General features: G+C 34.4%; 1 protein-coding gene across 1 annotated transcript; it reads left to right on the forward strand.

The window, feature by feature from the left end:
• The first annotated feature begins 13,954 nt into the window (after nucleotides 1–13,954).
• LOC127084844 (putative BPI/LBP family protein At1g04970) lies at nucleotides 13,955–17,097 on the forward strand. Its single transcript, XM_051025365.1, has 6 exons — nucleotides 13,955–14,653; nucleotides 15,072–15,211; nucleotides 15,439–15,790; nucleotides 15,902–16,150; nucleotides 16,261–16,386; nucleotides 16,561–17,097. Exons 1-6 carry the CDS (start codon nucleotides 14,246–14,248, stop codon nucleotides 16,765–16,767), a joined length of 1,482 nt encoding a protein of 493 aa, XP_050881322.1. The 5' UTR covers nucleotides 13,955–14,245; the 3' UTR covers nucleotides 16,768–17,097.
• Nucleotides 17,098–22,081: the final 4,984 nt, after the last annotated feature.

Below are 22,081 nucleotides of genomic sequence, written 5' to 3' on the forward strand. Positions count from 1 at the left end.
ACTTCTGACTATCTTCTTAACATGATCTGCAGTCGTGTATCCTTTGTCTAGCACTTTAAGACCTGCAATAAGAGTTTGGAATCTGGAAAACATAGCTTCTATAGCTTCGTCATCTTCCATCTTGAAGGCTTCATATTTCTGGATCAACGCCAGAGCCTTCGTCTCCTTGACTTGGGAGTTTCCTTCATGGGTCATCTTCAGAGAGTCAAGTATATCTTTAGCCGTCTCTCTGTTGGTGATCTTTTCGTATTCGTTGTATGATATAGCATTTAGAAGTATTGTTCTGGCCTTGTGATGATTTTTGAACTCACGTTTCTGATCTTCTGACATTTTGCTTCTGGGAACTTCAGCTCCATTTAAGGTTGGAGGTTTGTATCCATCTGTGACAATGTCCCAGAGGTCAGCATCATAACCAAGAAAGAAACTTTCGATTCTATCTTTCCAGTAATCAAACTTTTCTCCATCAAAAACAGGAGGCTTGGCATTGTAAGAATCTTTCTCATTTGAGTGGGCCATTTGTTTTTCTCGCACTGGATCTCTCTACACGGTTAAGTGTTTGATTTGAAAATCAATAACAGAGCCGGAGCTCTGATACCAATTGAAGGTGAGAAAAACAAGAAAGGGGGGGTTTGAATTGTTTGAAAAATAAGCGCTTTTGCAAAATGAAATCACACAATGATTTTATACTGGTTCGCTTATAACACAAAGCTACTCCAGTCCACCCGGCCAAGGTGATTTCGCCTTCAACAAGGACTTAATCCACTAATCTTGAAAGATTACAAACAACCCCTAAGAGAAAAGAAAATCTCTTAGTCCTCTCAAGTCTACAGACTACAAAGAGTCACTTGAGGAAATCAAATAAAAATAGATACAAGATGTGTAATCTAGAGTGCTTCTAAGAAAGCAAGTATTACAAACTTAAGAACAAATTTTTCACTTGATAAGCAAAAGCTTAGTGAAAATCTTTGAAGAACAAAGATGTTTTTCTTGAGCGTGATATGATTTCAGTATAGTTTTGGCTAGTGATTTCTTCGTGTATACTGAATGAGATTTCTTCTCTTATTTATAGGAGTTGAAGTAGAGTTGAAGTGGCGTTGAATCTGTTGGATATTGAGATGTAGTTACGCCATTCCATTAATAGCTTCTGCAGTAGACTTTTTCACTTAGAAGTGACTACTTACCACAATTAGTATCTTCTCTCTTGGAAGTGGAGATTAACGTCTCTTTCTAATTGAGGAAATCCATTTGCAGAACTTTAACTTGGCTTAAACGTTACTTCATCATGATTAACAATTCTGATTAGAGTCTTTGTGTATCTGGAGAAACTGGCTTCTGATGTTATCTTTTGAAAGTTCAGATGGCGCTGATAACTTCAGAATTTACAGAAGACATTTGTTCAGAGTCAGAGCTTCTAGACTTTACTTCATGTTCAGATGCTTCTGATACTTTGCAGTTTTGTCCAGAGTCAGAGCTTCTTGAATGAGATTCCTCTTTAGATGCTTCTGATACTTGAGATTTTGCATCTGATCTTGTTTTGCATCTGATGACATCATCAGATTTATTTCTTCTTTCTTTAGAACCCTGCACACTTAGAAACTTTTCGTTAGGGTGCCATTTTTGGTTTCATCCTTTGTTATCATCAAAATCATGGAATCTATTGTAGAACTATTTTTGTTCTTACATGGTAAACCCTGGTTTCACGACATCAAATGCTTTTTGCAAAATCAAGAATATCCAACAGATGCAACGACCCTTAACAAGAAAACATTGAGGAAGTTAGCATCTAAATTCTTCTTAAGAAATGGTGTGTTATATAAGAGAAACCACGACATGATTCGGCTCAGATGCGTGGATGGACGTGAAGCGGACCTATGGATCAAGGAGATTCATGAAGGATCCTTTGGAACTCATGTCAATGGGCATGCCATGGCCAAGAAGATTTTGAGAGCTGGTTATTACTGGTTGACCATGGAATCCGACTGCTTCAATTATGCTAGAAAGTGTCATAAATGCCAAATCTATGCTGACAAGGTACACGTGCCCCCGACCTACTAAACGTTTTGACGTCACCTTGGCCTTTCTCAATGTGGGGCATCGACATGATTGGCGCCATCGAGCCTAAAGCTTCCAATGGTCACCGCTTCATCCTGGTTGCTATTGATTATTTTACCAAATGGGTAGAAGCCGCCTCTTATACTAATGTGACAAAGCAAGTGGTTGCACGGTTCCTCAAGAAAGAGATCATTTGCCGTTATGGAGTTCCAAGCCGGATCATCACAGATAATGGGACGAATCTGAACAATAAGACCATGAAAGAATTATGCGAGAGCTTCAAGATTGAGCACCACAACTCTTCACCATATCGTCCAAAGATGAATGGCGTTGTTGAAGCCGCTAATAAAAACATCAAGAAAATCCTGCAAAAAATGGTGAAAACCTATAAGGATTGACATGAAATGCTACCTTTCGCACTACATGGATGCCGGACTTCTGTCCGCACTTCAACAGGGGTAACCCCGTTCTCTTTGGTATATGGGATGGAAGCAGTTCTCCCAATTGAAGTGGAGATACCTTCAATGAGAATCTTGATGGGGACCAAGCTAGAAGAGGCTGAGTGGATTCAAAATATATTTGATCAGTTAAACCTCATAGATGAGAAGCGAATGACTTCTTTGTGCCATGGACAGTTATACCAAAAATGGCTTAAAAGGGCTTTTGACAAGAAAGTACGTGGTCGGGAATTCAGAGAAGGAGACCTCGTGCTTAAGAAGATCTTGCCAATACACAAGGACTCGCGTGGGAAGTGGACTCCCAATTATGAAGGCCCATATGTTGTGAAGAAAGCCTTCTCCGGAGGTGCCTTAAGTCTCACAACTATGGATGATGAAGAGCTCTCACACCCCATGAACTCTGATGCAGTTAAAAAATACTACGCCTAATAAAAACCCGCTAAATCGAAAACCTGAAAGGGCGATTTAGGCAAAAAAGGGTATCCCGGTGGACTGAAAACCCGAAAGGGCGGTCCAGGCAAAAGTTAGGGATGAATAAAAAAAATGGTAGCTCGCTAAGTTGAAAACATGAAAAGGCGACTTAGGCAAAAAGGAGCGTCCCGGTGGATTGAAAACCCGAAAGGGCGATCCAGGCAAAAGTTAGGGGCACAAGGCATAAACTGCATCAGTTGTTACTGATTAACACCGAAAAATTTGAGGCGGAAGATCAATCCATTTACTCCCCTTAGAAGCAAGGTTTTGGGGAATCATATCTAGTAGGGATGTTAGTGGTCACTGAATTCAACGTAAACCTTTCCTTATTGCCATTTTCCAAAAATTGTAACACTCTATGGAGCTACGCCATTTGTGTGCTACCATTCTTGAATAAAATACAAGTTTTCCCAATCATTGTTAGTTGTGTTCGTCTACGTTTTTCTTTGTTATGCAAAATGTCATTTATTTGTTAATAATGAAATTTTGAAACTTGAAAAAGAATTTGAAATTTAGTGAAAAGAACAAAATTACTTTGATATATGTGAAAATCAAAGGAAAATCATTTGTTTCCCCAAAAGCCTTAAGGTTGCATAAATATTCCTGGATCACCAACAAAAGTCCCCATGGAATATAACTTATTAATCCTCTAGAAGGATGGACCTTTGGTTATTTATAACTGTCAATCATGATAGATTCTCCTCTGGATGCGCCTGTTAATTGTACGGGTTTGAGTTATTGGTGTTGAGGAATCAGAATCTCTGTAAACAGTCCCTACAAACTCCCAGTCTGCCTATTGTCAGCATTGCATATCATGATTATTCATATATCATGCATAAAAAAAATTCAAATCATATATAGCCGAAATGTACTTCGAGCTCATTTTACATTGACCCAGGTCTTGTTGTTGATCCTATACCCTTTGACCTCTAATTCCAGTTTGTATTTGGTGCCCTTAAACCAACATCCGGTTTTCGCAGTCATTTTCAAGTCCAATTGTTGTTGGCAAAATCCGTTAAAAGTTGGTTATGATCCATTACTTACGGTTAAGAGTCCAATTGTTGTTAAGCATTGTCAGGTCATATATGAACCTGTTGCTCAGTGCTATTCAGGTCATATATGAACCTGTTGTTGAAACTTTATTCCATTATCAGGTCATATATGAACCTGTTGTTCAGTGCTATTCAAGTCATATATGAACCTGTTGTTGAACTTTATTCCATTGTCAGGTCATATATGAACCTGTTGTTGAGCTTTATTCCATTATCAGGTCATATATGAACCTGTTGTTCAGTGCTATTCAGGTCATATATGAACCTGTTGTTGAACCTTATTCCATTGTCAGGTCATATATGAACATGTTGTTGAGCTTTATTCCATTATCAGGTCATATATGAACCTGTTGTTCAGTGCTATTCAGGTCATATATGAACCTGTTGTTGAAATTTATTCCATTGTCAGGTCATATATGAACCTGTTGTTGAGCTTTAGTCAGGTCATATATGAATCTGTTGTTGAGTTTTATTCAGGTCATATATGAACCTGTTGTTGAGCATTGTCAGGTCATATATGAACTTGTTGTTGAGCTTTATTTCAGTATCAGGTCATATATGAACCTGTTTTGAAGAATCTTTCTCTATGATTGTTTCAGCCTTGTCAGGTCATATATGAACCTGTTGTTGAGCTTTATTCCAGTATTACCAAGTTCTTGATATTCCCCAGCATTGTCAGGTCATATATGAACCTGTTGTTGAGCTTTATTTCAGTATCAGGTCATATATGAACCTGTTTTGAAGAATCTTTCTCTATGATTGTTTCAGCATTGTCAGGTCATATATGAACCTGTTGTTGAGCTTTATTCCAGTATTACCAGGTCATATATGAACCTGTTTTGAAGAGTCTTTCTCTATGATTGTTTCAGTGTTATCAGGTCATATATGAACCTGTTGTAGAAATTTTCATATTCAGGTTTAGTAAGTCATATGTGAACTTACTACCGAAATCTCTTGTATTCTAAGTATCGTTTATCAAATTTCACTTTGAGTACTCCCCGGTGTGTGTCTGACTCTCCAGCAGGATTGCTTTCCCCAGCGAGTTGTTTTTTTACCATTTGTCTGTCTCCCTGTGGACCATCAGCATTCCCCACAGTTTGGTCTGTCTAGTAGCATCTCTTGTTAAGGGTTCACCATATCCCTAGCAGATAAAAATTACAAAAAAGAGAATCTTGCATCAGCGCATATCATATCATATCATGTCATAGGGATTCAGGATCAAAATCCAGGTCTTCTTAGTATTTAACTATCTCCCACTATGATCATATGAAGAGTGTCCTGCTTCATATTCTCTAGTTGAAGATACTTAAATAGGGGCAACTGTCATACCCCGATTTTAGATCCATCTGCATTCATCCACTATGCATCATGCATTCATTTTAATATAAACCCTAATTCACGTCTGAGGTCAATCGTTAACTTTCTGGTCAATTAGTTGACCAAAGTCAACCGTCCATTCCCAAATCCATATTGTCTCGATTTTGATAAACATTGGTCATTATCTAGGTCTTTTCGATCATGGTGCTTTTAATTACAAAATGGATTCTAATTTAAGTTATTTGACTTTTTAATTTTCAATTTGATTTTAATTTCAAATTAAGTCAAATTTCAAATTTCAATTTAATCTTAATTGTTTTTTTTACTAATGATTCAAACTCTAATTGATTTTAATTTTCAAATAAATGTTAGAATTGATATCAAATTAATTTTAACAAATTATAGATTAATTTGATTTTTAATTGGTTTTATTGATTTTTGATTTTAAATTGACATTTAGATTAGTCTTGGATTATTTCTAAAATCCATATCCATTTTTATAACCAAATATCCATTTATCCATTAACCCTTTTAACAACCATGTCCATCAAAATCCACTACACCATTTCTAGACTTTAAGTCAATGTATGACACTCAAAATCTTAACTTTTCATCAATCCACATTCATGTTTAAATTCATATTTAACAATAATGTCCAATAATTTTTCAATCACAGTTAGTTCCCAATTTTGGTTCAAACCAGTAATTCCAATCATAATGCAAATCTCAATAGAAATTTTCCATAACTATTCAATTTCAATTTCATTAAAATTCCAAATCTTAATATTCAAACATTCATAAATAAACTTTCCATAATAATTTCAAATTATATCATTCATCACATTCACCTATTCACATACATTTTACAATTCCAATCCAAAACTGTAAAAATTCCAAACTTACATAATATTTACAATTTCATAAACCAACAACCCATTTCCATATACAAATCCAAACATTCCATTAAAATTCAAGGCTCAAGTACATAATCATGTCAATACCTTACACAAGAATCAAATTCCAAAGGTATAAATTTATGACCTAAAGTTCTAGCATATAATTCCTACGCATTAACTTCCACCGCCACCATGCTTCATGTCATCATCTCTTTCTATCCCAAACTACTTTCCATTCCATAGAGATACCTACAAAAGAAACAGCATATTAATGAGTTGTGCGGTTCAACACTATAATCTATTTAGTTTCTTCTGTATTCCCAAATCAATTTAGCGTTGCGGGATTCATCATAAGCCAGATACCTCAAAGTTGCGCTAAGATTTTGATTCATGAATAATCAACTTTCTAATCGCAGCCATACATTAACCAAATTTGATACGGAAGGTATTGGTTCTTTGAGTAACAAAATTTAGGAATTGTTTGTTTCTCTCCTTAGTTTGGGTCAATAGCAGAACCTATAGAAAATGGGAAACACACTGTTAATTCAAAAGAATCATGGGAAAGGAAGTTAGAAGCATCACACGATATCATTCAAAGGATAGCAGAACTCATTTGACAACCACAAAACATATAATTTCATTTTCTAAACAACCACATTCATTTAACACTAACAATCAAACCAACAAGTCCTAGGAAACCATGGAGTAAATTAAGCAATTCATCTTATTACATCTACTTGGCAACAGAAGGACATGTTTCATAGTGGATTTGATGTTACCGACATAGACAATATACCTGCATCAGAAGAGAACCAACCAACTTCATTAACTTCCAAATAACAATCCTAACTGATAACACCATCACAACTTGCAGCAACAACAATATGTCGGCAATGCAAAAGATCCAAGCTGCAAGGCGTCGACAATTAACCTTGGCATCGCGTCCTGTGTAGACGAATTGCAAATCCAGTTTGTAACACTCCAAAACCTTAACCATACCAAACCATACCTGTAGATATAAAGGATAGGAATTCAAAAATCAATTCCATAATCCTTCCAATAAGCTCACAAGTGTTCCTATATTATAACTCAAAATAATTAGCTAAAAAAATTCCATGACAAAAACCTGCAAAGAGGGGTGTTCCCAATTGCTCACATGTTGTAACAAAACCAATAGGCTAGAAAACACCAATTTCACCAAGGCTTAACCCCTGCAACAACACTCACACAGAGGCCACAACAGGAAAAAAAACAGAAATTGAAACTACCCATGAATTTTCACCAGTCTTCACTGCGGTAAAAAACAAAGTAATTAGCAAAGGCAGTAAAATTTCAAGAAATATCCCAAAAAAGGATTAGGACAAAGTAAGAAGAAGAAAGTGTAGAGTTGCATTACCATTCCAGACCAAACATCAAATAGGGCAAAAAAATCTGAGCACCCTAAAGGGGATTTCGCAGAGACCCCTTTTGATCTCCACAGGCCAATCTGAAACCCTAAGGTAGTGAGTATAAAAAAAGGGCGAAGCGGAGGCAAGAAAGAGAGGAGAAAAAACCCTAAATCTGGGCGGCCACGAAACAACCCTAATTTTCCAAACAAAACCTGATTTTGGTGACGGCGTGAAAGAACCTAGCGAGGAGAGGAAGATACAAGCTCACCACCGCCGCCGAATCACCGCCAAAGGTGAGCTTTCTTATTGGATCTTCTTTTGAAACCATGGCTTTCGCGTTTAGAGTGAGATTGGGAGTAGTGTATCGTGAGGTTAGTGTGAGCGATTGAGAGTGACGAGTGTTTGAGGATTAGATTCAGAGTAGGGAAAACGAGGTTGAGAGGCGCGAGTTTGAGAAGTGAGGGCGATCGAGAGATGAAGAGATGAAGAGATGACGAGTGAGAGTGAGGGTGCCTGAGATTCTTCGTGAGGAAGATCTTTGGGTTTCTGGGTTTCACTATGTATTTCTCTCACGTTCCCAGTACTCCTCCTTTATTTATTTTAAAAAAAAAACAAGCATTTAAGCCATTTTAAAACTTAATACTATTTAGTCTTCCATTGCACCTTTTTTATTAATAAGAGTCTATTAGTATATTGTGTTGTGTTCCCCACCCATTAATCTCTCCTTTGGAAACCCAACAGCCAGGCGGCTAGGGTTTATTTTTTGGATTCCTCCATCGTTAATTGGTTGTCCATTAACAGACCACCTCATTTTAGTTTTTTATTTTAATTTTTATTTTAATCTATTCTGGTTTACATATTCAAATTATTATTAAGATAACAAATGACCATAAGTGGCCTAGTGAAGAGAGAGTAGTTTCACTTGCTTTAGTGGGATGGGTTCAATACTTAGGAGTAGCGTATCTTTCATATTTTTATGCTTGCTATTTCGTCTAAATTTTTTTATCACTTCTTCTATTTATTTTACTTTTAATATTTTATGGGATTAATTTAATTTAATTGTTAATTAGTTGTTAGATTTTAAATGTTTAGTTTTTTTTAGATTTTCTTAATTATTGATTTTTTTTTATATGGGATTTGGTACGGTGAATTGATTTCCATGTGTTAATTAATTTAATTAGGTTATTAACATCTATGTTCATACCTTTACACATGCAAATAATTATATTCAATTCACTAAACTTTTGATTTTAAATTTCACTAACTTTCCATAGTTTCGACATTTAATTCCATTTCCTCCCATTAGAATCTAGCATTCTGGTGGGAACTCGATTATATATAAAATTAATTCGATATACATATAAAATTGTAAAAATTAATTTTATCCCTATAATATAATTTTATTTTCAAACTATCTTTACAACCCGATTAAATTCCTTTTTTTAAACATGAAAGAAGAGGACCATTCGAATCTTGCATTCCGGTGGGAACCCTCGAATAATCCGTCCTGAGCCTCACGTTTTGGATTAACCGTTCATTCTTTTCTTTCATTCTTAAAACGCTTAATAATTAATTTGGACAAAATAAGGGCCGTTGAGATCAAGCATTCTGGCGTAACCCTTTGAACATTTGATTCTCATCAAGTGTTCGTTGTCTAGTAAATAATTTTCTTAAATAATTCGAATAGAAAAGGACCATTGGAATCTAGCATTCCAGTGGAACCCTGAATTTTTGATCTTAGGGCTCATGTCTCGTTCTCATCAAATATTCGTCTTTCAAAACAAGAAAATATACTTAACCCCTATCTTAACACTTTTTCAATAAAGATGGAAATGGAACATGGTGTATACCGTGCACTCCTGAGATTAAGATTCAAGGTGGATGCCTTGCCTATCTTAGCTCTCGCCATCGTCTAAAATTGTCAAGGCGGTTTCTTCAAACCCTTTCTCAATTAAACCTGAAAATACTTAATCTTTATTCAACACCTTTTCAATAAAGATGGAAGTGGAACATGGTGTATACCGTGCACTCCTGAGATTGAGATTCGAGATGGATATCTCGCTCATCCAAGTTCTCGCCATTACTCAAAATAAATCCAACCAATCAAACTCTTTTCTCGCCGCCGTGCGACTAATCAAAAACCTTTTTCATAAACGAAAGATATATTGTCTTAAGGTGATGCAAAACAATGTTTCGGCCACGATTGTTGAGTCGAGATAAGTGACGCTTTTCCGAATGTAGATTTATAAATCCGTTCGATGTGTGGTATGCGTCCACTCCTCATCTGTTTTGGGTAAAACAATGTTTTTGTCGATTAATACAATATAGCTTTCGCTAAAATCGACCAACAAACAAACATTTTCTACCCAGAACTACGTAAGCCTTGATTTCTCTTTTGAGATACGTAGGAGCAGGATTTGTAAATCTTGTCAGACCCACTAATATAAAACTTAGGTTTAGTCCTTCGTCAAAAATCCAAAAACATTTCTTCTCTCTTCTGTTCTTTCTCTCCCTCATAATAACTTGAGAAGACTAACATAAGCTAACATTCAAAACGAAACTAACTAAACGGTTCCCGTTGAATACAACGGACGTGAGGGGTGCTAATACCTTCCCCTTGCGTAACCGACTCCCGAACCCTGATATTGGTTGCGACGACCATAATCATTGTCGTTCTTTCTTGAGTTTTATCGATATTTCCCCTTTCCTTTTTAAGAATAAATAAAGTTCGGTGGCGACTCTGTTCAGTCCATCATTGCGAGCGTGCGATTGCACTTCGCTTTAAAGTCGTATCCCCATTTTTCGAGGTGCGACAATATCCATTACCAAAATTTCCATTGATATATGTAATTTTAGAGGGTGTTAATGTACCAGTATATCATAAAATTAGAGATAGTGTCCATGTCATTTTAAAAGACTTAGAAGTGATGAATGTAATTTTTCCTTTAAAAAATTATTAAATTCGATATTTTGTTTGAATTGATGGACTTCAATGAAGCAGAACGGAATGAGATGAAATAAAATGATATTTTATTATTTGAATTATTTAAAATTGGATGAGATGAAATAAAGTGATATAAAATTCATTTTATTCCATCAATTACTACTGTAACACCCCAATTCTACCCGTCGTAAATTCAATTAAAAATCAGAGTAAACAAATTTCACACAAAATTGAGGCATAACATATATCATTTTATCAACACTTAAACAAATTACACAACACAACAATTGCGCAAGGATCCACTTAGTCCTTGTTAAATAATAAACAACACTGTACATGGATTCACCTAGCCCATATAGCAGCAATACACAAAACATCGCAACGAAAATCATTTAGATAATTAAGTTGAGTCGTACATTTACACATTCAAAAGAAAACAAGCAAACAAATGCCCATCACAACTATCATATACAATGACATACAAAAGGGCATTGTTACTATCAAAATCATGAAAAGCGTTCATTAATCCCTGAGTGTTACAATCCTAATCAGAGCAGTGACGCCAAAAGTGTGCTACCACTATCCTCCTCTCAACGCGGAGCACCTGCACGTTACCAATATAAAGGTAACGGCCAACAACAAAAGGGTGAGATACTCAAATCATATAATCAAGATAATGATAAGCAATATATAAGTAAATTCGGAAAGTTAGAAATATTGTTACCACATCACACAATCCTTCACTTGAATGCTTATGTATATAATCATAAACAAAGTCAATAATCATCCACAACATCAATGTTACATCATAGCATCTCATCACTTTAACATTTCATCAATCCATCATAAAACATTACGATTCATCGCATCATCGCAAACTATCACCGCACTTCATAAACCGTCACATAACAACAATTATCACAAAATGCGGAAATAATCATAACCAACATATGTGACTCAACTATGCAAATGTTATGCGGTACCGACTCGTCGCTTTGCCATCAAGGCCAAGGCTTTATGCCCACTTCGCTTTTGCCAAAAGGCCACGTCGCTATTGCCAAAAGGCCACGTCGCTTATGCAAATGTATGTGACTCCATGATAAATGATACACATACACCAAAATCATCATCGCATCAACATAACTCATCACAATGGCCGAAGCCCACGTCGCTATTGCCATTTAGGCCACGTCGCCATTCACATGCATAAAAGCATTCACACAACATCATCTTCACCAACATTCATACATATGTTTATATATAAAACAAATGAGAATATTCATCACAATCAATTGTTTCATCATACAATCTCTTAGGTAATTCAACCTCATGCTATGTTTATTTACATCGCACACCTACACACTATAGTTAAGTGGTATTCCTCATTAATCAAATAGGCTTCCTACTATATCAATTATTAATCACTTTTCCAAAATAATCACTTATTAAAATAAGCCCTTATAATGGCCTATAAACATCAACAATATGTAGAAAATTTCATAAGCTTCGCAACGCTTCGAACGGGGACCAAAACGGAGTTACGGTTCAAAAGTTATGACTTTTTGAAGTTTACAAAAGAATTCTGTTTTCAACTCAGTTGGCGCCGCGAACTCTCTTTCGCGCCGCGAATTTAGCAGAAAACAGAGAAAATGCGTTTTTGACCGTTAAATACCTTCCGGACCTCCGATTACGATTCCGTAAAAAGTCTCATTCTCAGAATTCAACGAACTACAATATTTTCAATATTACAAAGCCATTCTAACCACAATTTAACTTTTATTTCATCATTCTAAACATCATTCAATTAATTTCTAACACTTCCTAAATTCACGATTTGTGAAATTACTCATACTTTGATTCATCAACACAATAACATATTTTTCACAACATACATCAATCCCAAACCATCAACAACAACACAACACACAATGTTATTTACCATTCTTCTAAACCTAACCCTAACATTTTGCAAAGAATTGATACATGTTCAATAATCACAAACAATCAACACTACATCAAGAACACAAACAACATTTTCAAAGCAAGGAATCCAATCACAACATCAAAACCCAACAATATCCTCTAACAACCATTACCCACATAAAACCCATCATTTTCATAATTATAGGAAATGATAACTCACACCCTTACCTTAGAGATGATGATTGAGTTACTCTATAGTGTTCTAGCAAGCTTGGGTTGATCAAGATGATGCCCTTCTTCTCCAATTTCCTCTTCCTCCTCCAAACCCTAACTTTTCTCTCGTTTCTTCTCTTTTCTCCTCCTTCTCTATACTTCTTTCTATTTCTCTTCTTTCTCTTTCTATCTTATTTCTATTCTATTTCTATTCTATTTCTATTCTATTTCTATTCCTTGTTTTAATTAAATAAAAACTAACTAATGGGCTTAATTGTTACACCTCCCTTAATTACTATATACACCACTAGGCCCAATAGCTATTATACCACAATTCTCATAATTAAACTCTAATAATAGATTAACACACAATAAAATATTTTACCGAAATAATTATAAATCAAACATTACAAAAATAATAATAATAACACTTAATAAAAATCGGGGCGTTACAACTACCGTATTGTCTTCCCTTCAATTTGGGTAGAATGAACTACTTACTTTGTTTTGTACTAAAATTATAGAATTATATCTTTATTCCCTTCCATACTATTTCATTTGGCATCTTATTTCATTCAACTCAATTTATTTTAGAATATGTATTTACCTCTTACTATTTTGGGGTCTTCTGATTTCTCCCCTTAAAAAAAATCACAGATTCCATCCTCTTATCCCCTCAGTGAATTCAGTTAATTCTTCCATTTTGTCCCCTCAGTGAATTTAGTTAACAGAATATGTGACGTGACACTGTTTTATTGACTTTTTATTTTTTTTCTAATATGATATGTACTACCAACTGAGTTTTTATATATTTTCTCTTTTTATTTTAATTCCACGTATTATTTTTTAATTATTACTTTAACCTTTATAGAAATTAGAAGTTTTAAAAAATCAAAATTTTGTGGCCAAATGACCTTAAACATGCATAACGGTGCACCTACCACTAGGCCAATTTGTTTCTTATGATTTATTTTCAACTCAAAAAATATATATTACATAATTTATATAAGTTCAAAATTAATTACTTAAATTTTTTAATTTCAGTTTAATATACAATTATTTCATTAAATTGAATATATTTAAAATAAAACATTTAATGTAATAATATGCACTTAATAAATTAAATATATTTCATACTTAATATAATATATGTACCTAATAAACTGAAGTATTTAATTTATATTCATAATCTATGTTCTTTTATTAAAATCAAACACTTAGATGGCAGGGATAAATACCTATTAACCCTTTATTTTATAATATCCAAACATTAGCTTGAATATTAACAGTCGGTTCTAAATCCGGCCGCAACCACCGCTAAGTGTCGCGTTGAGTGGTTCTCGAGCTCACACACTGCACTAGTCATTCTTCTGTGCCGTCATAATTCAACAACATCACATAGTATCTAATAAACCTTCTAAACCTAAATTCCCCCTTACCTACGTATCCATTCATAGTTGCATGTTCTTGCCAATTCTTAACAACCCTCTAACCTCAAGATTCACTCTCACAACCTTCTTTCTAAAAATTCATGGCACCCTTTAATTTATTCTTTCTGTTATACCTTCTATTCATTCCAACAAGTGGCTATGTTCAACCCTATGAAGATGGGTTCGTCTCTGGTGTTATATCTAATAAGGGTCTTGATTTTGCAAAGGATTTGTTGATAGAGAAAGGTATTGAGTCTATTGTTCTTCTTAAGCTACCAGAGATTGAGAACTCTGCACAAGTTTCACTTGTTGGAAAGGCTAAGGTTGTTCTTTCTGATATCACAATTAAGGATGTTCAAGTCAATTCTTCGTCTGTTGTAATTGGAGAGAGTGGTATAGTTGTTGTTGTTTCAGGTGCTACTGCTGATTTGAGTATGAAGTGGAAGTATACTGTCAGCTCTTGGTTGATTCCAATTGGAATTTCTGATAGTGGGACTGCTTCAATTAAGGTATGAAGTTGAAATTTACTACCTATAGAGATATGTATATTGGCATAGCTATCTCGAGTTTTTAGAGGTCCTGTAAGAGATCCTAGTTAACTACGGTTTAACACTGACAAACATTTTATGAACCCTATTTAACCATGGTTTAACGGTGACAAATGTTAGGCCTGTTGATAAATTATACTTCGTGAAAATGTTAAGTGATTGTATATCGTTACAAGTGTTAGTATGAAACATAGTTTCGATGTTCCCAACTATAGCTTGACATTCGAAGGTTGAAATGTGTGTTGAGCTTAATATAAGATTACAAAAGGAAGAAGGAAGAATATCTATACTTGTTTCTTGCTCTTTTGAAACCGACATATGTTGTTTAAGTTTTAACCAATAGTATCTTCACTTATTTTTGCTGGGCCATGTTTGGAAGGTTAAAGGAATGCAAGTCGGGCTTACATTAAATTTGAAGAACCAAGAAGGACGTCTTAAGTTGAGTCTATTAGATCATGGATGCTATGTCGGAGATTTGTCGATAAAGCTGGATGGTGGAGCAGCCTGGCTTTACCAATTGTAAGCAAATTTCTAAACCATGTTTCTGAATCTGATAAGTGATACTGTTCGTATGTTCTTTCACAGAGAACTATAATACCAAGTCTATATTTCAATTTTATTCGCTACTACTTTGTTCCTTAGAACGTGGCATGGAATCGTAAGAGTAGAAAAGAGTACCTTCCATTAGGGTTCGTTCTAAAGTTAATGAAGATATTATGCCATTAACTACTTTATGCTTGTTTCAGGCTAGTTGATGCTTTTGAAGAGAATATAGCATCTTCAGTAGAAGAAGGAATTTCGGGGAAAATAAAAGAAGGGATAACAAAGCTTGATAATTTTTTGCAAGCTCTTCCAAAGCAAATTTCAATAGACGAAACTGCTGCGCTAAATGTTTCTTTTGTTGGCAATCCCGTGTTGAGTAATTCGTCTGTTGCAGTTGCAATTAATGGTTTATTCACAAGAACAAGCGAAATTTTAGTACCTCAAAGTTACAAGAAAGGATATAAAGTTTCTTCTGCATGTGGTGGTTTACCAAAGATGATAAAGGTTTCAATACACGAAAACGTGTTCAAATCTGCTTCCCTAGTTTACTTCAACGTAAGTTTCTAAAAGTCTTACTTCCTTCATGCGTTAACCCAATGACAAGTTGGATTCAGGTGTTTATGTTGGATTATTTTATATAGTTTGTGGTTTTTTTTTTGGGCTCAGGCAGGTAAAATGCAATTGATTATCGATGAACTACCCGATCAGGCTCTTCTGAACACTGCCGAATGGAGATTCATAGTTCCTCAATTGTACAAGCGATATCCAAACGACAACATGCAGATTAATGTCTCTGCATCTTCTCCACCAGTCATACAAGTGAGCTACCAAGATATCGGTGCTACTGTTTCCGTAGATGTAACGATTAATGTTCTAGAAAGCGGCGAAACCATACCTGTTGCATGTCTCTCAGTGGTAAGCTTGCAGAAATCTTTCTGTGAAAACTAATATGCATGTATCTCAGTTTGTGTTGCCATGATCATTATTCTGTTTAATGTGATCCGTTTTTCTCGCTTACGCTTCAGGATGTTAGCGCGTCATGTTCTGTGGAAATTTTAGGAAACAATATTGCTGGTAGGATTAGATTACAAAACTTTTCTGCATACTTGAAATGGAGCAAAATAGGAAAACTGCGCATACATCTTATTCAGGTAAATCGTTGCTACCATGCATGATTTCTATTCAAAATTGTATGAAACTGAACCGTTGACCAAACTTTCTGGTATAATTATTCATCGGTTTACTATTATTGATAGTTTTGTAAAATCATTTTGTATCTCAACAACAAAAAATCTCACTCTTCAACTCTGTCGATATTTTTGCAGTCGCTGATTTCAAGTGCCCTCAAAACAGTTGTTCTGCCGTACTTGAACCGTCAATTGAAGAGTGGATACCCGTTGCCAACCATAGATGATTATGGATTTCAGAATTCTATTGTCTTGTACAATTATCCATGGATTTCAGTGTGTAGTGATGCTTCCTTTATAGAAGAAGATTACTATCTTGTTCAACAATCAACTTATGCATCATAAAAGTACTGTAAATAATTTTTCTGCTGTATTCTTTGTGGTAAGTTATCTGTAAAGTCTGAAGAATATGAATATTGTATGTAGAAATAAGAAATCCATCAGCCCTCCAATCCTAACTAGACTTAAACAAAACCTGATATTGCTAGGCTGAAGTCAACACCAAGGTTGAAACTCTAATTCTTGGAGACCATTTATGCCTCTGGATAAAAAAAATCCATCTGTATAGACTACTTGTGTATATGAATATTTATCACCAACCCATCTGTACAGGCTACTACTTGTGTATATAAATATTTAACACTTATATCAAACCAATTATGCAGCTGTGAATAAGTTGAGTTACTATTAAATTTAATTTGAGAGACCTCTTTCCCCATTCACTTTTGTTTTAGATAACATGGAAATGCTTTTGGATTTGCTTTAAGTTTTGGAATAATTTTAAGCATTTGAATTGATGTGTTTTTATTCAAATTCAAATAATGAAATTTGTCTTTTTTTTTTTAATGTTTAAATATCGCAAATGCGATGATAAACAAATAATATAGAAATAGATGGTAAATGGGTAATAAGTTGCGCTGCTATCATTTTTTGAATTGCAAAATCAATCCTCTTTAAAATTATATTCATATACTTAAGAGATACAACATTGTTATTCATAAGTCTTTGGATTCTGTAAAAGATCAGCTACTTTTGATATTAGTAAACAAAAAATATCAAAAGTAAATGGTATGAAAGCATGTTAATTGTCGGAATACGTTTTCTCATGATTGATAGTTTTACTTGAAGCAACTTTGAGAATTGTTTGTCCCACAGTAAAACCTCCATCCCTCAGTCACACCAGCGGAGAAACACATTCAAATCCACACAAGCATGTTTCCCTTATACCTACCCATACACTAGAACATCTACTAACTAAGTGATCTCCCCTCACGTGGATCAATCAAGACATAAGTACCTCCTTTTTTTTATAGATACCCCAACCCACCAAAATATATCAAATAGAACATATTTAACAAAGTCATGTCAATATTTGAAGCCTGGAAGCTCCCTACAATGAATCATGTGTTTCCTAAATGTATCCAAACACGCCTTATGACAAACAAGGCGAACTTCATCAATGTAAAATAAAGGAATCATACGACGGTATCTTAGGATAGTGCGATACTCCACCAGTGACATATGTTGGCCTAACCCATCAATGAGAATAGTAAGGAGAAAGTCCTGAGCATGCTTGCAACCAATCAAAAACAACTTTTTGTCTTGTGGTTATGTCAAAATTTTACATCCATGTCCTTAACAATTATACTAAAAAGTGTACTTGCCAAACACATGTCGTGCTTTAGCAGGGACAATGTCCTTGCTAGTGAGACTGTTAAGGTCAAAATTTGGAATCGCAAACCTAAGACCATCCAAAGCTCTATCGAAATTCGAGTACATACCATATACTACAATGCCTCTCAATATATGAACTCATAACACCAAATATTGAGCCCTAGAAGTCATAAAAATGTATAAGACAACCTCTACTGTCGAGTGCAGACCCAATCCCCCAATTCTAATGGGTAAGGAAGCCATCCTCCATTAAAGGTCCCTGAAGAAAGGACCTCCACCAACCACTATGTCTTCAACCACCTTTCACAACTCCTTATCAAACCGAATAATTGCTTCCCCCATACGATTAGGCTGACATGTTCATAGGCTAAAAAATAATTTGGCAATATCCATGCAAGATCAAAGTAAATGAAACTTACTTTGAGGTTCCCTTAGTTGTGGTAGAAGATGCATTAGCTCAATAGCTTTAAAAACTTATTTTAGGGATAATCCATTGATAAAGTCGTCATCTAGACTAACAATCCCCTCAAAGCAACTTCATCCCAAACATCGGCCTTCCAATGTCAGATGGGAACAAATCCTCACGAAGTTTACGACCATCACATGAAGGTCAAAATATCTTAGTCTTATAAATATTCAATTTGAGACCTAATCTTAGACCCGTCTCCCGAATGATGTTAAGGGTTTTAGCCACGTCATGTGAATCCGCTATAATAGTCTCATCATCAAGATACCAGACATGAAGAAGAAACTTACAATTATCTCTAACCTGATGAATGAGTATGTGTAATACAAGAGCAAAAATGAGTGATCCTAATGGGTCACCTTGTTGCACCCCAGTGACTGACATAATATGTCCATCTCCAAGATACTACCTCGCTGCTTGACCATAAAGAAATTCAACTCACATGAAATAGATGGACGTCTCACCTCCACCCCTATAATCGATCTACCACGTGTTAATTAAATTATTATTTTTATTTAGTTTGGCCAAATTCAATCCAACATAAATGTAAAAACTTTAAAATAAGATGAATATTTTTCAATACGGGAGATTTATATGAAGTTCTTTTCGTAGAGGTGTTTACGGTGCATTTTGGATCGATTTTGAAACATAAATTCATTTGAACTAAAAATAAAATTATTCACATTTCAATTTTAAATGTCAAAATTAAAAAAAACTTATTCAATCCAATCCATTTCTACGACGTTTAATTTGGATATCCAAATTTATAATTTTCATTAATATTAATATTATAAAAAGTTAAAAACACTATAAACTAATAGATTGATGTGATATATAATAAATTAAAAACTAATATTTGAAAATGACAACAAATAAATTATATTTGAAACAAATAAAAAAAATTAAATTAAACTAATTAATAAACTTAAAACAAATTAAATACTAAATAATAAATCAATAATATATCATATTAATATAAAATAAATAAATATGTTTAATTTGAACACTACTATTTTTTTTTGACAGTGTATGAATATTTTCAAAAACACTAGTATATTTTATTTTGACCTATTTAAATATATAGTGGGATGGATCGAAAAACTCATGTTGCATGATTATATATAGCTTATTCAAAATTTTAATAATACTTTTCTTGCATTAGAGAAATTTTAAGAATACTTGTGTAACTCAAAAAAGTCTTTAATTATTTGTTCTCTTTCTTTTGAGGCCACTTTCTTGTTCAGTGGTGAGGTCTTTTCTGAGTCTATTAAGGCAGGAAATCTTGGTTTGTTTATATAATAATTAAAGTTTGGCAGTTACTTTTTGCACCTGCCCTTTCTTCAACCTTAAGAAAACAAAGAAACAAGGGAAAGTAAATTACGGCCAAGGTCTTAGGAGACTCATTACATCCACCACCAACTTAGTGGATAAGGTAGGAGGCAAGAATTCCAAACCAAGAACTCTTGATTGTACTACTAGTATATCCGAACTTGGCATGCCAATCATCACAAAAATTGATTTCTTTCATTTCTATGATGAAAGTTATGGGGGTGTAGCGTCTGTATTTTAATATTATAAAAAGTTTTACAGAAAAAACAATGATATTATTTGTTCTTGTAAGCCTACATGATAGGGGTGTATAAGACTCGACCTTATCTTATCATGTAATCTATTTCAATCCAAATGCAATGAGTCAAATTTGATTCCATCCCCAAAATATAAACAAAATTAAGAATGAATTCGGGTTATCTTTTAAGAATAATTTATACGTATAATTTTATTGAACTATAAGAGAGGTAGTAGGTCCATGAAAAGACGATTTCTTTATGCATTTCATAAGTTTTTTAATCACCACACAAAAATCTATAAATGCCACATGTTTTTCGAGATGGACAATAAGAGAGGTAGTTCATGAAAAAGTGATTTCTTAAGTTGTGTTGTTTTTATTCCGGAGATGCATCTTCGGAACATTTCATGAAATATATTCATAATTGATCAGTTCAGTAGAAATTTCGGAGATATATAGTCGAAAGTTTAAACGGGATTTTGAAATATTCTGTCACCTTTACATGTCAAATACTTCCGAAGATGCATCTCCGGAATAATCTGATAATAGCATCAACTGCATGATCACACAATCATTGTTGTTTTTCAACTCAAACCCTCGTCAAAAACCCCTTAATTTCAATCCATTTTTTCACTCAAAATCTCTAATATTTTGGTTCATCACATCAAATGGAGCAATAGAAGATAAAATTTCAGGTAAATATTCTTTACTTTCCACTGCATTGCTTACATCAATCATGTATTTTTTTTGTTGAAAAAACGAGTGTTGTGTCCAGAGATATATCTCATGAATCAGCATCTCAGTTATTGAGTGATCCATATTGATCAATGACTTCTATAAATTAAGATGCTCTTATGTTATATTCCATAGAAACTGAAAATATCACAAATAAACATCAATTGGTATGATGCAAATGTCTCCTTCTCCAGCTCTACACCTGGGGTGCACGTTTAAGCTCACCGATTTCACCTTCCTCGAAGATATCAAAGAGGAAATTCATTATCTCCTACCTTACGGAGACAATCGAAAGATTGTGAAGCTCGAGAACCATTCACCGTCGATTGACAACATAGGGAATATTGAGTTCAACAAATTTGAGCTTAAGACACAATCGGATGTAAGGACTATGTGGAATACATATTTTCGTTTCGAAACAAAAGTTTTGCTCGAGTTGGAAACGACGATTTCAAGATCGATCAAAGATATTCTGAATATATCGAAGCGATCCACCTGGATATTGAAGTGTAGTGTTGCATTTTATGTTGAACTCATCTATGTAATCCTAATTTTATTTTCTGAATCTTAATTTCAATTTGAAAAACTACATGTCTTTGGATCTGGTACTTGGTACTTATGTGTCTGTCTTACGAAAAAGTAACTACAAAAAACTTCCGTAGATGCATCTTCAAAATAAATTAAACTATATAATAGGACGTCACTCAGAATGATATGTGTTAAGTGTGTGTTGGAGTGCGTTCTGAGATGCATCTCTGAAATAAGAGAGCATTTTTGGATTTTCGCGTGGTGCCTAAGAAACATATATGATGCATTAAGAAATCCTCCCATGAAAAAACAATATGGGAGGTGGGCTGTTCCATAGGCTTTAAGTCACCCTAAAAGGGTCATAAAATTGTATTGATGACCACAACAGATTGTCCAATTAGGTTTAATCTTTTTGAACTAATTATTGCTATCCATTTGTTCAGTAAATATGGATGATGACTTGAGCTCATAGTGATTAACTAAAGATAGTCGATCAATAGAGAAAACCATTTTTTTATGATTCTAAAAAGAACAAGTCTTCTCTTGACCACTTTTCTAGGTAGGGTAAATACACAAATTCAAGAGTCTTTATAAATACACTATTCTTAAGACCGAAGAAACAAAGATCTAAAAAAAAAAACATACAATTTTTTTCACCATTTTGCAGAAGCTAATCCTACTTGTAATTC

Source organism: Lathyrus oleraceus, chromosome 5, assembly GCF_024323335.1.
Source record: "Lathyrus oleraceus cultivar Zhongwan6 chromosome 5, CAAS_Psat_ZW6_1.0, whole genome shotgun sequence".
Classification (NCBI taxonomy): Eukaryota; Viridiplantae; Streptophyta; class Magnoliopsida; order Fabales; family Fabaceae; genus Lathyrus; species Lathyrus oleraceus.